Source organism: Tachysurus fulvidraco, chromosome 2 (genome assembly GCF_022655615.1).
Source record: "Tachysurus fulvidraco isolate hzauxx_2018 chromosome 2, HZAU_PFXX_2.0, whole genome shotgun sequence".
Lineage (NCBI taxonomy): Eukaryota > Metazoa > Chordata > Actinopteri > Siluriformes > Bagridae > Tachysurus > Tachysurus fulvidraco.
The window spans coordinates 18,335,008-18,349,413 of NC_062519.1; the positions used below are offsets into that span (position 1 = coordinate 18,335,008).

Here is a 14,406-nt window from a genome sequence, read left to right on the forward strand (position 1 = left end):
AATATTAAGGATGCTATGCTTTTATCGGGAATAAATACAGATATAGAAATTGGTCAAGCAGCTTTATGTTGGCCTTTTCTGCAGGGTACAAGAAAAGCATTAATTTTTAGACCTCAAATATAACAGTTTTTATTGGAATACTGTTTTATTTTCGTATATTGTGTAAGAAAATAAAAAAGATGAGCGTGAAGATATTAATGAAGAACAAGTTTATTCCAGAGTACCAGTGACAAAATACATGAAGTACTTCGCGTTCATTGGAGTCAAGAAAAACCCAGGACAAATCTTGCTCAAGCATTTTGTATTGTTTTCCTTCGTTGTAGTTTAACTGGGGTTTTTACTTTAAATATCTATTGAGTATAAGATCTGAGTGTCTACCACATTTCTGGGTCACACATTGTCGTCTAGCCAGATGATTTTAAATTTTTATCATGGTCACGGACCCTTTGTTTAGCGACGGTTCGTGATGTCCTGCTGCTGATCCCATACATACTTAAAATATGTCCTGGATTTGGGGAATTGGGCATGACTTTCAGGGTGGATCAGGTGATCATTTTATTATTCTTAATAATTCTCTCCACATATTTTTTAATTGGGTTGTTTAACTCCTTGCTTTAATTTGCCCACCCAATATGATGGGTTTTCTGTACACAAACTTTCAAAGCAATGGCTTTTTTTTTGGGCACTCTTAATCAGGTTTTGGGCAAGGATATATTTGTATTTTTCTTTCTCTAGATGTAATTAACATAAATTTGGTAATAATTAATCTTGGTTTTAGAGCTTTTGTCTAATCTGGTGTTCTGGAGCCGATGTGTGCTTTGCATCTTGTGGTATGGCCTCTATTTTTCTGCTGTCTTTTTCAAAAGGTGGATTGTGACACCTTCACCCTTCCTTGTGGAGGCTCTTGGTGATCATGGACTTGTTTTTTTTTTTTTGGCTTACCTGTTCTGCATTTGATTGTTAATACATTAGTTTTAATTGTCAGGACATGGCCTTCATAATGGTTTTTCCTTCAAGTGAAAGCTGATCTATTATATCATTTTCATCGTTGGATCACAATCCCAAATGTATTCAGCATATACAAAATAATTGTTTCTTGAAGGCTGCATTTCAGAATGTTTGAAGTAGTCTATTTGAATTGAATAAAGTCACTGAAACTGAATTATATGCAGTGTACAGCATTTATTGAATATGTAGTTGAAGCAATGACAAAAAGAACTGCATTATATTATATGATTTGTTTTTTTTGTCTTGTCTTCTGATCACTCTTTATTCAGCTGCCTCCTTGCTCTAAAAAAAGAAAACATGGGTTATATTTTTATTTTTGTGTGCTTCCATCTAGGCTTTTATGTATACAGAATGATATTATTTGAAAATATTTGAAATTATATTTGAATGATCTAATGAAATACCTTTCCAGCGTCTCTGCTCTTGACTCTCAGCTTGTTGACCTGGGACTCGGCAATGTCAGCACGTTCTTGAGCCTCCTCCATCTCGTGCTGCACTTTCCTGAGCCTGGACATGTGAGTGTTGGCATGCTCCTCCTGTGATCAACATCATCATCCACTTCAGTGTTGTTGTTTTAAGTACAACATCAGCATGCATATCAGTGCATAGTGGCAAACTTACAGCTTCCTCAGCCTGTCTTTTGTAGGCCTTCACTTTCAGCTGCAGTTTGTCCACAAGATCCTGCAGTCTGTTGACATTCTTCTTATCCTCCTCAGTCTGCAATAGTTTACATTTATTTAGGATTTTCTTGGGTTATTTTTTTTTTCAGATGGACCACATATTGTCAAGCATTCTTTGTACCTGGTAGGTGAGTTCCTTCACTCTTCTCTCATATTTACGGACTCCTTTAACGGATTCAGCACTACGTCTCTGCTCAGATTCAACCTCGGTCTCCAGTTCACGCACCTAAAAGAGATATTTCATTTGTAGAAGACCCTTATAGTTAAAAAATTTGCAAGTTGCGTTCCATATTCAAAAACTGCAACAAACCCTAGATTCCAGTTTCTGGAGCTGCTTCTTTCCACCCTTCATGGCAAGGTTTTCAGCTTCATCCAAACGATGCTGCAGATCCTTGACGGTAACCTCAAGGTTTTTCTTCATCCTCTCCAGATGTGCACTGGTGTCCTGCTCTTTCTTCAGCTCTTCAGCCATCATGGCAGCCTGTTTCCCATGTCCAGAATTTAGTTTTTTGGTTAACTGTTAATCACAGTGGTACAATTTCAACTGAATTAAACACTCACATCTGTGATGGCTTTCTTGGCCTTTTCTTCAGCGTTTCTGGCCTCCTGGATGGTGTCATCCACCTCACCTTGGACCTGCACCAGATCAGCCTCGAGCTTCTTCTTGGTGTTGATCAGACTGGTATTCTTTCAAAAGGGGGGTAACAAGTTGTCATTAAACCATTTTGTTACAAAATGTCAAAGATAAATCTAGGGGCAATGGCCAAAATAGCTAGTCATACTTGAGAGTGCAGCAGTGACACACGTTCACTTGCATCAACCAGCTCCTGTTCAGCCACTTTGCGGCCTCTTTCGGTCTGCTCCAGTGCAGCTCTCAGTTCCTCAATCTCTGCCAGCATCAGGGTATTCCTGCGCTCTACCATGGCCACTTGCTCCTTCATGTCTTCCTGTCCTCTGACAGCATCATCAAGGTGCAGTTGGGCATCCTAGTGTGAAAACAGTTATCACTTTGAGAACTATCATGGGAACAATTGTAATCCTTTATTTAATACACATTTAAAAGTTATTGTAGACCTTGAGCTGTCCTTGGACATTCCTGAGCTGTTTTTGGGCCTCAGCAGCCTGGCGGTTGGCATGGCTGAGTTGAATTTCCATTTCATTAAGATCTCCCTCCATCTTCTTCTTGACTCTCAAAGCATCATTCCTGCTCCTAACCTCAGAGTCAAGAGTGGTCTGCATGGACTCGATCACCCTCTGGCTGTTTCTCTTAATCTGCTCCATCTCCTCATCCTTCTCAGCCAGTTTCCTGTCAATTTCGCTTTTAACCTGGTTGAGCTCAAGCTGGATACGAAGGATCTTGGATTCTTCATGTTCAAGTGTACCCTTGAAAAATATGTTGAATGTTGATTATTATAATCCAGATCCAGTTTTACGTTGTTTCAATTAGTTGTAATTATGGAAAGTTACCTCAGCTTCTTCAAGAGCAGTCTGGATTTCTGATTTTTCAGTTTCCACTGTCTTCTTTGCCTTCTCTAGCTCATGAATGGTCTTTCCAGTCTCTCCAATCTGTTCAGTCAGGTCAGAGATCTCCTCTACAGAAAAGAGACGATTTAATGTTTGTTTGTTTACATTTAAGGGTACACCAGATTTACATGTGAATTTCCTTTTAACATACGCTGGAGATTCTTATTTTCTCGTTTGAGTGTCTCCAGATGGTCAAGTGCTTCCTCATATGAGTTCTTCATCTTAAACAGCTCAGTGCTGAGAGAGCGAGCCTCTTTCTGAGCTCCTTCCAGTTCAGCCTGTCCTTCTTCATACTTCTGTTTCCATTCTGCCAAGACCTGAAAGTGTGAAAGACAGTTATGTTATGACAACTGTATGTCACTTTGATTAGGGCACCACTTTCAGGTGATAGATGCTAGACCTTATCAAAGTTCCTCTGCTTTTTGTCAAGACTTGCGGCCAGGGAATTGGCTCTCTCAACGTCGAGCATGAGGTCCTCCACCTCACCCTGCAGTCTCTGCTTGGTCTTCTCCAGAGAAGCACACTTTGAGTTAACAGCTTCAATGGATTCCTCTGCCTCTTGTAGACGCTGAGCAAGCTTTTTCCTATAGAGAGGTGAATCAGTAATATTTTGCAAATTTAGTTATGATGTGAAATTTATTTTACTTTCAATCACAGCTGTTTGTCATTGTGTGTTTTTGTGATTTTACTTGGACTCCTCAAGCTCCTCTGTACGTTGAATGGCATCTGTCTCGTATTTGGTTCTCCACTGAGCCACTTCACTGTTGGCCTTAGACATTCCACGCTGAAGCTCAGCCTTGGCTTCCTGTTCTTCCTCAAACTGCTCTCTGAGCAGATCACAGTCATGACGGGCTGATTGGACAGCATGAGCCAGGGCATTCTTGGCCTAATAGTAAAGTTTTATTATCAGTTTGCAAGTTTGATCATTCATTCTGATTGTTCTAAGCTCACTACCATGTGGACAATAACAGAGTTAACAGAATTGTTTCATTTGTTTTTTTATTATTATTTATTTACCTTCACTTCCTCCTCAGTGATTCTCTTGAGTTCTTCAATCTGCTGAGTGTAAGCTTGTTTTCCTCTTGTGAGCTGGGAAACAAGTGCATCTTTCTCTTCCATTTGACGGCTAAGTTCCCCTGTCACCAAAAACAGTCACGTTAGGTTTGGGATAAACATCAATAATTTGACTGATTTTGAATACAGATTTAAAATAATCACCATTTTCAGTCTGAAGTCTTGCTTTCTGTGTATTAATGTCGTTCAGTTGGCGAACATTCTCATCGTTCTTGGTCTTGAGTTCACTCAGTTGGTCCTCAAGGGTGCGGCACATCTTTTCTAGGTTAGCCTGAAGCATAATGGGCAAACTGTTTTTTAGTATTTTGTATCAGTGCACTTTATCTAATACTTTGGCTGCTAGAAGTAAAGTCCATTTTGAAACCTTTGATTTTGCCACAGCTTCCATGTTACTTGAAAGGTCATCTATCTCCATTTTGTATTCACTCTTTTCCTTCTCCAGCTTCTGCTTGACACGCTGAAGGTTGTCGATCTGTTCTCCAAGCTCTGCAACACTGTCAGCTTGTTTCTTGCGGAGGGCAGCAGCTGTGGCTTCATGCTGCAGAGTGGACTCTTCCAGATCACGGCGCAGTTTCTGGAACTCGGCCTCGCGCTTCTTGTTCATCTCAATCTGAGCAGCAGTGGCACCTCCAGCTTCCTCGAGCCTCTCACTGATCTCCTCAAGTTCCCTGGAGAGATCAGCTCTCTGCTTCTCAACTTTAGCCCGAGCTGCACGCTCAGCCTCAATTTCCTCCTCCAGCTCTTCAATTCTTGCCTAAGATGTAAAATTTTTTTTCTTATCTGAATGATTGGCCTTGCCTGCACAGGTTACTCTAAATATGTATAAATCTCATTATTACCTGGAGCTCTTTGATCTTCTTCTGAAGTTGAGCACCCAGTGACTGTTCATCTTCAATCTTGCTCAGAAGTTGACTTATTTCAAAGTCCTTCCTGTTTTGTTAAAACAGGATGAATAAACATGATGCAAATATTTTATCAAGCATTTTGTGTTTGTTGTATTGTTTCTTTAGACACGCTTACTTTTTGATCTTCTCGTCTGACTGCTGCTTGTCATTCTCAAGGTCCATTATGGACTCTTGGGCCAGTTTTAAGTCACCCTCAAGCTTTCTCTTGGCTCTCTCAAGGTCCATACGGAGTTTCTTTTCTTGTTCAAGCGAACCCTCAAGCTATGTATGTGGGAATGTTACATTTTAACACATTAATCTATAACAAACTTATACAATATTTGTGTGTGTGTGTGTGTGTATATATATATATATGTGTGTATATATATGTATATGTATATAAACTTTTCATGTCTTACATCATCGACTTGTTGCTCAAGCTTGGTCTTTGATTTGGTCAGAGTGTTGACTTTGTCTTCTTCTGCCTGCAGATCATCCAGAGTCTGCTGGTGTGCCTCTTGGAGGGCTTTCTTCTCTTTAGTCAGCTTTGCAATGCTCTCATCCTGAGAGGCCATTTCCTCAGTGAGGTTCTTGACCTGTGAAAGAGCATTATAATAATAAGTTGTCTGTTTAAATGCTTATTATAAAACTAACATTGCTTCCTTTAATTAAATTCAACCTTGTTCTCAGTGGCATGTTTCTCCTTTTCCACTTTGGCCAAGGTGAGCTCTAGGTCATCAATGTCCTTCTTCAGCTCAGAGCACTCATCCTCCAGTTTCCTCTTCTTGGCAGTCAACTCGGCATTGATTTCCTCCTCGTCCTCCAGTCTCTCATTTGTCTCTTTAAGCTTGGCTTCAAGTTGGATCTTGCTCTTGATGAGCCCCTCACACCTTTCCTCTGCGTCTGAAAGGCTCTCGCTTTCCTGTTATTTTAATTAATTTAATGTTTTAATTCATATATCTGTTTATTTATTTATCTATGTATTTATTTTTTAATTGACCAAAACTGTTCAAAATACTTACAGAAGCAACTTGAAGTTGCAGGTCATTTTTCTCCTGTAGCAGAGACACCATTTTCTCCTCAAGATCCTTTTTCTTGGCGAGTGCCTTTGTCAAATCCTCCTTCATTTTCTCATAGTTCTCCTTCATTGCAGCCATTTCCTTCTCAGTCTCTGCGGTCTTGAGAAGAGGCTTGATCTTGAAGTAGAGCTTCATCCATGGCCAGTGTTTCACGTTCATGAATGAGCGGATGTTGTATTGGATGGAATATATGGATTCCCTGGAATTTGAGTTCAATTCTATTTTTATCATGTGTGTCTTTATTAATGTGTGTAGAAAGAATGAAATACTGCATGTGATTTAATTTGAATGCAAAAATCATTTTAATCAAACTGTACTGTATATACCTCCTCTCCATCATCTTGACAAACTCCCTCCTCATGAGGTAGCCACGACACAAAGCCTGAGTCATGGTCACCAGACTTGCGAGTTTTTCATCTCGCATCTCCTCAAGAGTACCCAAAAGACCGGCTTTGAAGAACACCTGAATTATCAGGAAGAATGCAAAAAATATATCAGAGAAAATACAGCAATGTTTATGCATAATGACCTTTATAATTGATCTGTTATCATTTGTACTAGGTCTTGTATAATTTAAATGTTATTTTGCAATGCAATGTTGAGTTGCATTTTTCTGGGGCAAAAGTCATTTCAGTACCAACATTAATTCTTTAGTTCTTACAAAACTACACACCTTGGTGTGTCCAAACTTGTACTGTGTATGATCCACGTCAATGGAGCCTAAGAGTTTCTCTGAAGCTTTCTTGTTGTCAATGAACTGTCCCTCTGGGATGACACTGGCATTCAAGACTTTGTATCTGAAAGTATTTCGAAATGCATATTGGACCCACATTTTCATTTCTTCCACAAAAATGTATATAAGCAAAAGTTATATTCAGTTGTTCTACCATTAATATAAATCTTTTTTGTAATTCCAATCACCTCTGCTTGAAGTCACCATAGAGGATCCTGCTGGGGAATCCCTTTCTACAGATTCTGATACCCTCTAGCACACCATTACACCTCAACTGGTGGATGACCAGGAAATTCTCCATCAGACCTATCATGTCCAATGTCATGGTACCGTATTAGTAACAGGTTTTACAGTCAAAGACATACGTAAGATTAGTAATTTATTTATTAATTAAAAATTTACGAAAGTAATGATACCCACCAGGTGTCTTAGACTCATTAGGAATCAAGCAACGCACAAAGTGAGGATGAGTGCTCCTCAAGTTGGTCATCAGCTTGCCCAAGTTCTCCTGTAGAAGTCCCACATGACAAACATGTTAATACATAATTTACACGCTGTGTAATCACAACCAATTAGCTGGGGTACTTACCCTAAAGAGAGCAGACACTGTCTGGAAGGAACCACCCTTCTTCTTGCCACCTTTCTTTCCACCACCAGCATCAGCTGCACATTACAGAGTTACAGTGTAATGTGTAACAGAGTTATAGAAGTGTTTTAGGTTGATTGTGTCACAGAGTTACACATTACAGAGTTGCAGTTAATTGATTGCTATCTTTTGTTTTATATATTTAAATCTCTTATCACCCCTCACACTGCACCTTGCAACTGCTACCAGCACTGCTTGACTGGTCCTACCATCTCTTAAACTAAATAAAAGTTAAAAGATAAAACTTTTAAAATATATCAGCTCTTAAACTTACCATCACCAGCAGCATGACCAACATACAATAAGGACAGAAGTTTGTTTGAAGACTTCTGGTACAGCTGCACAACAGAGTCGTTCAGTGGATCCTTGTTCTTGTCCAGCCAGCCAGTAATGTTGTAGTCCACAGTGCCGGCATAGTGCACCAGGGAGAAGTGGGCCTCAGCTTTGCCTTTGGCAGGCTTTGGCTTTTGGAAGGCATTGCATTTGCCAAGGTGCTGGTCATGCAGTTTGTTCTTAAAAGAAGTGTCTGTAGCCTTGGGGAACATGCATTCCTCTTCAAGGATGGAGAAGATACCCATTGGCTGTTGGCAGCATTTATTTTTGTTACGTATTCAGATGACAAGTATGACAGTATTGGATGGTTAGCATTTGTTTTTAATGTACCTCACTGAAATAATTTACCTTCTCAATAAGCTCAATGCAGGAAGCCAAGTCCATCCCAAAGTCAATGAACGCCCACTCAATGCCTTCTTTCTTGTACTCCTCTTGTTCCAGAACGAACATGTGGTGGTTAAAAAACTGTTGCAGTTTCTCATTTGTGAAGTTAATGCAGAGCTGCTCCAAGCTGTTGTACTAATGTAGTAAATCAATATGTTAAACACTATTGCATTTTTGCAACAAAAAAACAACAACAACTGTAGAACATGCATCATAAAGGATAACACTTATTTACATCAAAGATCTCAAATCCAGCGATGTCCAGCACACCAATGTAGGACTGTCTTTGTTGCTTTGTGTCCAGCATCTCATTGATACGGACGACCATCCACAAGAACATTTTCTCATAGATGGACTTGCAGAGGGCCATTGTGTTATTGTAAACCTTAAAATATTATACATGGAGGTTTAGTCATTTGGACATAACTTAAATTTTTTATTCTGTTTTTTTCATGCTGAATAATGACACATTACCTGAGGAACAGTCTGGCCTTTGGTCACAAACTCATTTCCGACTTTCACTCTGGGGTAGCACAAAGCTTTCAGCAAGTCAGCTGAGTTCAGGCCCAGAAGGTAGGAGATTTTATCAGCGACTGATTAAAAGTGAAAAAGATTGTCTTGATAATTAGGAATGTAACACATACAGTACTTTATATATTGACAGACTAGGGACATATTGGTGATGTTATACAGTATGTACCCTCAGTGCCATCAGGTTCAGCCTGCTCCTCCCTCTGCTTCTGCTTGAACTTCATACTACCATGATGCATCACAGCACCAGTCAGCTTGTAGATGTTAAATTTCTCATCAGCGTTGAAACCAAGGATGTCAATGGCCGTCTGTATGATGACAAGTACAGATTAGCCATGTGCATTTTTTTTCTTTGAAACTAACAAAAACATTACTTTTATGAAATTAGAACAATTAATTAATGTCTTCCTACATCTGTGGCAATGAACTCCTCCACATCATTGATGCTCTTGACAGTGATTTCACCCATACTGACCATAGGGTAATCATAGGGGTTGGTGGTGATGAGCAGTGCCTCTGTAAAAGGAAAATGTAATGTTTTACATGCAAATTTGTTCTTCAAACTAATTCAATAGTATCTTGGAAAACATTGATGTCTACATAGATTTCCTACCAAGCAGCTCTGGTTTGTGTCCAGTCATGAGCTGATAGAAAATGTGGTAGCTTCTTTCAGCAGATAGCTGGAAAGTGACTCTTGACTTTTCCAGCAGATCTGTTAAAAAATTTATTATGTTAAGTAGTGTTTCACATTTATTATATAAACCCTTAAATGTGTAATCACATGTCAGATAGTAGTAAGGTAACTAACACTTTCTTTGCCATGATATTTCAGTCTCATTTCGTACATATACAGGATGCTAATACTTACATGTTTCAATATCAGCTGAGGCCAGCTTGCCAGTTTGGCCAAAGTGAATTCTGATGAATTTACCCTGTACATTTAACAAAAACACATGAGTGCGTGTGTGTGTGTGTGTGTGTGTGTGTGTGTGTGTGTGTGTGTGTGTGTGTGTGTGTGTGTGATATTTCATATGTGTGTGTTCATGTGTGATTTTTCCTCCATGTATTTTATATATGCTTCTACTTACAAAACGAGAGGAGTTGTCATTTCTCACGGTCTTGGCATTACCATAAGCCTCCAGCAGTGGGTTTGCTGCAACAATTTGGTCTTCTAGTGACCCCTAGTGATGATGGCAGGTATTTTATTGAGGAGTCTGAGGTCTGATTCTCTTATAAATCAGTACATACTTTACATATCTATTTACCTGTATTTTGCCAGCAACAGGCTCTGCTGCCTTTTTTCCAGTCATGCCAACCATTGCAAAGTACTGAATGACACGTTTTGTGTTTACAGTCTTTCCTGCACCAGATTCTCCACTGGGGGTGGAACAGATGAACACATTGTAAATTATCTTTCAATACGAGTATTAGTCTTCATATCCATCTTGCAGAATTTAAATTCAAGATTTTAACTTACGTAATCAGGACTGACTGGTTCTCACGATCTAAAGGTGTAATACATTTTATTATACATTTTGTATTCAGTTTTTTTGTGCACGACTATTCATACAGGTGCAGAAAGAAATATGAGCAGTGTCATACCAGTGAGCATGAACTGATAGGCGTTATCAGAGATGGAGAAGATGTGAGGTGGGGCTTCAATCCTCTTCTTTCCTCTGTATCCAGAAACAACTTTTTCATCATACACTGGGAGCCACTTGTAGGGGTTCACAGTAACGCAGAACAACCCAGAGTAGGTCTGAAGGAGAGTCAAATTAAATTAATTTTTTTCATTTATTTATTCAGCACACTCTCTCTCTCTTATGACTTTTATATTCTAGGTGATTCTTACATAGATCATCCATGCTGCATAACGCTCTTTGAGGTTATATAGCACAGCAGGTTCATTGAGGTGGGTCATCATGGCCATGTCCTCAATTTTGTCATACTTCGGAGGATTCATTGGAAAGATTTCATCTTCCTTAACTGTGACAGTCTATAAAATAGCAGTTGGTTAAACACATTATAACGCTTTGTTATGTTCGGCAATTTGCTAGATTTGAGACACTATTAGATGTGTTTATCTTTTCACTCACTTTTCCACTCTCAGTATCGACTGTGGCTTTGCCACCCTCTTTACTTTTCAGTGTACCTTTGAGGTACATCTCAGCTGCATCGACCACAAAATATGCTGTTTTGGCATCAAAAGGCTTGTTCTGAGACTCAATCCTTTCCCTTTCCGGTTTCCGGAGGTAGATGGCCGCCGGGCCGAAACACTCCATTTCTCCATCTCCCATGGTGGTGTGTTACTGTGGAGTCAAACCATGATTCAGATAAACATGCTAACTTGAGGTGCTTAATGAAACTTATATCTGTACTAAACCACAGTGTAATAAATATACAACATAATTAAACCCTGAAATTAAATGGAATTTTATGATACTTTTAATTAAATATTGCCAAACTTTCAGAAGAAGCCTTAATATGATTCTCATGTACACGGTATTTGCAGTGACTTACCTTAGATGATTACCTAATTATCAAAAAAAGTAAGGGCAGCACAGGAATGGCGTTCGTTGGACACTGTAAAAAGTATGAGGGTTTATAGGTAGTCTAAAAATTACATTTGAATAATAAACATTATGGGAAATTTTTAAAGAACTGTAAAAACACATTGTGCTAAATTTTGATTAATAATGTTTAAGACAGACATAATTCCTCACCTTTGCAGGGTGCTTGAGGTAGACTCAGACCTTGAGGGGCAGTCTTATATAGTGATATATTTATGTTCACTCAGCAGAACCAACCAACCAAGTTTGGTCATATATTCAGCCATGATGTATTCTTCCCTAAGTGGACATGCGTGTTTGTGTATCATATTATATTATGAAATATTAATCCTCTTAGCAAGGGCTGTTGCATGTCTTTGTTAAATTGTTAATATTTGAGAAATAATTGTTTTATTTGACCTGATTTTGATTAAATCTGTTAATATAATTTTCCATTGTTGTCATTACTTTTAAGTTGGTTAAAACTTTATATATTTATATAATAGTCCTCTTAGCAAGAGCTGTTGCATGTCTTCGTTTTTTAAATTGGTAATATTTGAGAAATAATTGTTTTCTTTGACCTGATTTTGTTTAAATCAGTTTCTACATTTGTTTTGAATCTTTGAATGGCCAACAATCTAGGATGTCTATGAGGTATTTGAATCATTATTTTTAGTTTTTATTCTATCTTTTATTCTAACTTCTATTCTATGTTAAAATAATTCTGAGGTCACAAGAAGAGTATGCTTTTTAATGATTTTGGCACCGAAGGAAGCCATGTCAGGATTATCACTGGTGTTCTGTTGCAGGGACACAGCAACCTTTCATGTTACAAATATTTTTACCATAAGCATCAGTCTTCTCAGGAAGCTGGCAATATCATGTGTCCTTTATAGACTGCCAGAAAAATTCAATTCCATGTTCCAGGTCTAAAAACAGAAGCAAAGTAAAATTTTATAAGATTTTCCACCTCCGTATTCTATGTTGTCTACAGATGCAGAAATTTATCAGTATTTGTGCAAGTACACACATGCAAACAAAGCGCTAGAAAGTACAAAATTTTCATTCATTGATCTTCACTAATTGCTTTATACACAACATTTACTCCTATGAGTGAGTTGCCAATTCCCCTCACTATGTTGGAGAGTGAAATAACAAATACACAGAAATCCAAAGATCTGCTTCCAAAACCATATTGTAATGTAGTATTAAATGAAAGTTAATACACCCTTGGCAGATAATTACTATGCTTTAAAAGTTCAGAGGTTGTTGCCTGTGATAAACTAGATCCATAAATGTATTTTCTGAAACACTATCTTAGCATAACCTTCTTATAAGGATTTAATGCAGATATAGAAACCATATCAGCTGTTGACTCAAGACTCAAGAATTTTAGGCCCCTTCTGAAGTGTGCATAAAAGAGTTTATCCAGACTCCCTAAAACTTTTCCAGATGCCCTCTGGAAGTCTCTGAGTAAGTGCTTTTTGACTTTAAATTTACCTTGATTTTGGTGAATTCAGTGTACTGTAATTTGGGGATTTCGGTTTCAGAGTAACAGCTATTGTTTTTATGGTCTTTATATGCACTTTATGGTCAGTTATATTATCTAACTATAAATTATGTGCGAGGTTTATACCACCATTATTGCAAACACTGGCTAATGTTGTTGCCTTTGTCATAATTGATAATTGTTCCTTTTTAGTTATTTGCATAACATAAAATTTGTTTTAAGAAAAATCATATTTTAAAAACTGAAAACATGTAAATATTTTAAAATATAAATGTACCTACATTTATATAATGAATTGTAACGGGCTTTTTTTTTTTTTTTTTGAAAGTATGGACCAGCTAGTTTAAAAGATCTTGCTTTTTAATATTGAAATAGTGGTGCGTAGAGATCATTGGGCAATAGTTTTGTAAGTGAAATGTTTTTCTGATGACTCAGTAGGCTACAAATGACCATCCTAAATGCCTGTCTTAATATTTACTCTCCTTTACCCTGCAGGCTGTGGTATCACTCAGTGTCAACCTTATTTATTTTTAGATTCATGCAGCTTTTTATTTTATTTATTTTTTGTCCGGATTTAGTTAGTCCAAAGCACTGTGAATACATGTTGTACCTGAAACTCGTTCTCTGTTCGTTTAAAAATCTTTGCTTTATTTGTTGGTATGAAATTTAACAGGAAGCTACATAATGTAATTCTATTTGTGCTGCTGTTTTTTTTATAGCTATTGGTTCCGAACATGGATGCAATACTCCGTCTCTTCAAATGGTACCATAAAAGTACCATTGGAAACACCTTTTCAGCACCTCAACAGGTAAGTGCTAACATTTTTTTTCTGTAATAAAATATATAAATTTTCTTAAGACATACTCTTAAAAAAAGGAACTTTATTGATTATTAATATACTGAAATTGACTTGATTATAATATATAATAATACATAATAAGATACAATTTTTTTATGTTCCATGGACATTTTAATATTCTGTTCTCTTTTTCTTCCAAATATATTTTATAGTTATTTTTATGGTAAATATTACCACCTATGTTCTAGAAAATACCTCTCTGTAACTCTAAGAATATTAATTTTGTAGCAAGAAAGTAACATACAGCAACATAGTGTTGGATTTATTTGAATTCTGTTTGAGAATCAAGTCCTTTTTATCTGTAGCAAATGACTATTGAAACAGGATGAAAGTGTAGTGTAGCTTCACTGAATATAGATCCTGTACATAATTCAGTAAAAATTCCATTTAAACAGAGTAAACTAGACTGGGAATGAATTGAGATAATCATTATACATTAGAGAGTCTGGTGTTAAAAGTGCAGCATTGCTACATGCTGTCTGGCATCAAGCAGCGCTTGATTGGCCTTCTTTGCTCAGTCTCTGCCAGTATCAGGTTATGCTTGCAAATGCTCTGCAAATTGCAGATCCTTTAAATCACTCTCTAAATTAATTGTATATCTATACACACAC

General features: G+C 37.6%; 1 protein-coding gene and 1 long non-coding RNA gene across 2 annotated transcripts in view; one reads left to right on the forward strand and one right to left on the reverse strand.

Moving 5' to 3' along the window:
• LOC113637029 overlaps nt 1-14,406 on the forward strand; it is a 126,574-nt gene that overhangs the window by 36,683 nt on the left and 75,485 nt on the right. Inside the window, exon 3 of the long non-coding RNA XR_007140018.1 lies at nt 13,655-13,744. This is a non-coding gene — a long non-coding RNA (uncharacterized LOC113637029). The remainder of the gene's footprint in view (nt 1-13,654; nt 13,745-14,406) is intronic.
• On the reverse strand, nt 1,163-11,654 carry LOC113637024 (myosin heavy chain, fast skeletal muscle-like). Its single transcript, XM_027137426.2, has 41 exons — nt 11,600-11,654; nt 11,397-11,459; nt 10,973-11,185; nt 10,729-10,872; nt 10,479-10,635; nt 10,354-10,381; nt 10,142-10,253; nt 9,965-10,057; nt 9,745-9,808; nt 9,490-9,588; nt 9,289-9,392; nt 9,046-9,184; nt 8,820-8,938; nt 8,581-8,730; nt 8,310-8,480; nt 7,903-8,209; nt 7,572-7,645; nt 7,403-7,490; nt 7,171-7,288; nt 6,923-7,046; nt 6,576-6,712; nt 6,193-6,448; nt 5,850-6,092; nt 5,590-5,766; nt 5,307-5,452; nt 5,126-5,216; nt 4,651-5,040; nt 4,431-4,557; nt 4,230-4,348; nt 3,902-4,098; nt 3,613-3,796; nt 3,364-3,529; nt 3,156-3,280; nt 2,763-3,071; nt 2,471-2,674; nt 2,250-2,375; nt 1,999-2,169; nt 1,810-1,914; nt 1,630-1,725; nt 1,413-1,544; nt 1,163-1,290 (listed from the first exon to the last, which is right to left on the reverse strand). The coding sequence occupies exons 3-41, from the start codon at nt 11,171-11,173 to the stop codon at nt 1,270-1,272; spliced, it is 5,814 nt and encodes a 1,937-aa protein (XP_026993227.1). The 5' UTR covers nt 11,174-11,185; nt 11,397-11,459; nt 11,600-11,654; the 3' UTR covers nt 1,163-1,269.

Excerpts from the sequence above, each read along its gene's own strand:
- LOC113637024 (XM_027137426.2), bottom strand. The coding sequence starts at position 11,173 with ATGGGAGATGGAGAAATGGAGTGTTTCGGCCCGGCGGCCATCTACCTC. Across the intron at positions 6,093-6,192 it reads TGCAACTTCAAGTTGCTTCT|GAAAGCGAGAGCCTTTCAGA; the intron begins GTAAGTATTTTG and ends TTAAAATAACAG. Across the intron at positions 2,170-2,249 it reads CCAAGAAAGCCATCACAGAT|GCTGCCATGATGGCTGAAGA; the intron begins GTGAGTGTTTAA and ends CATGGGAAACAG.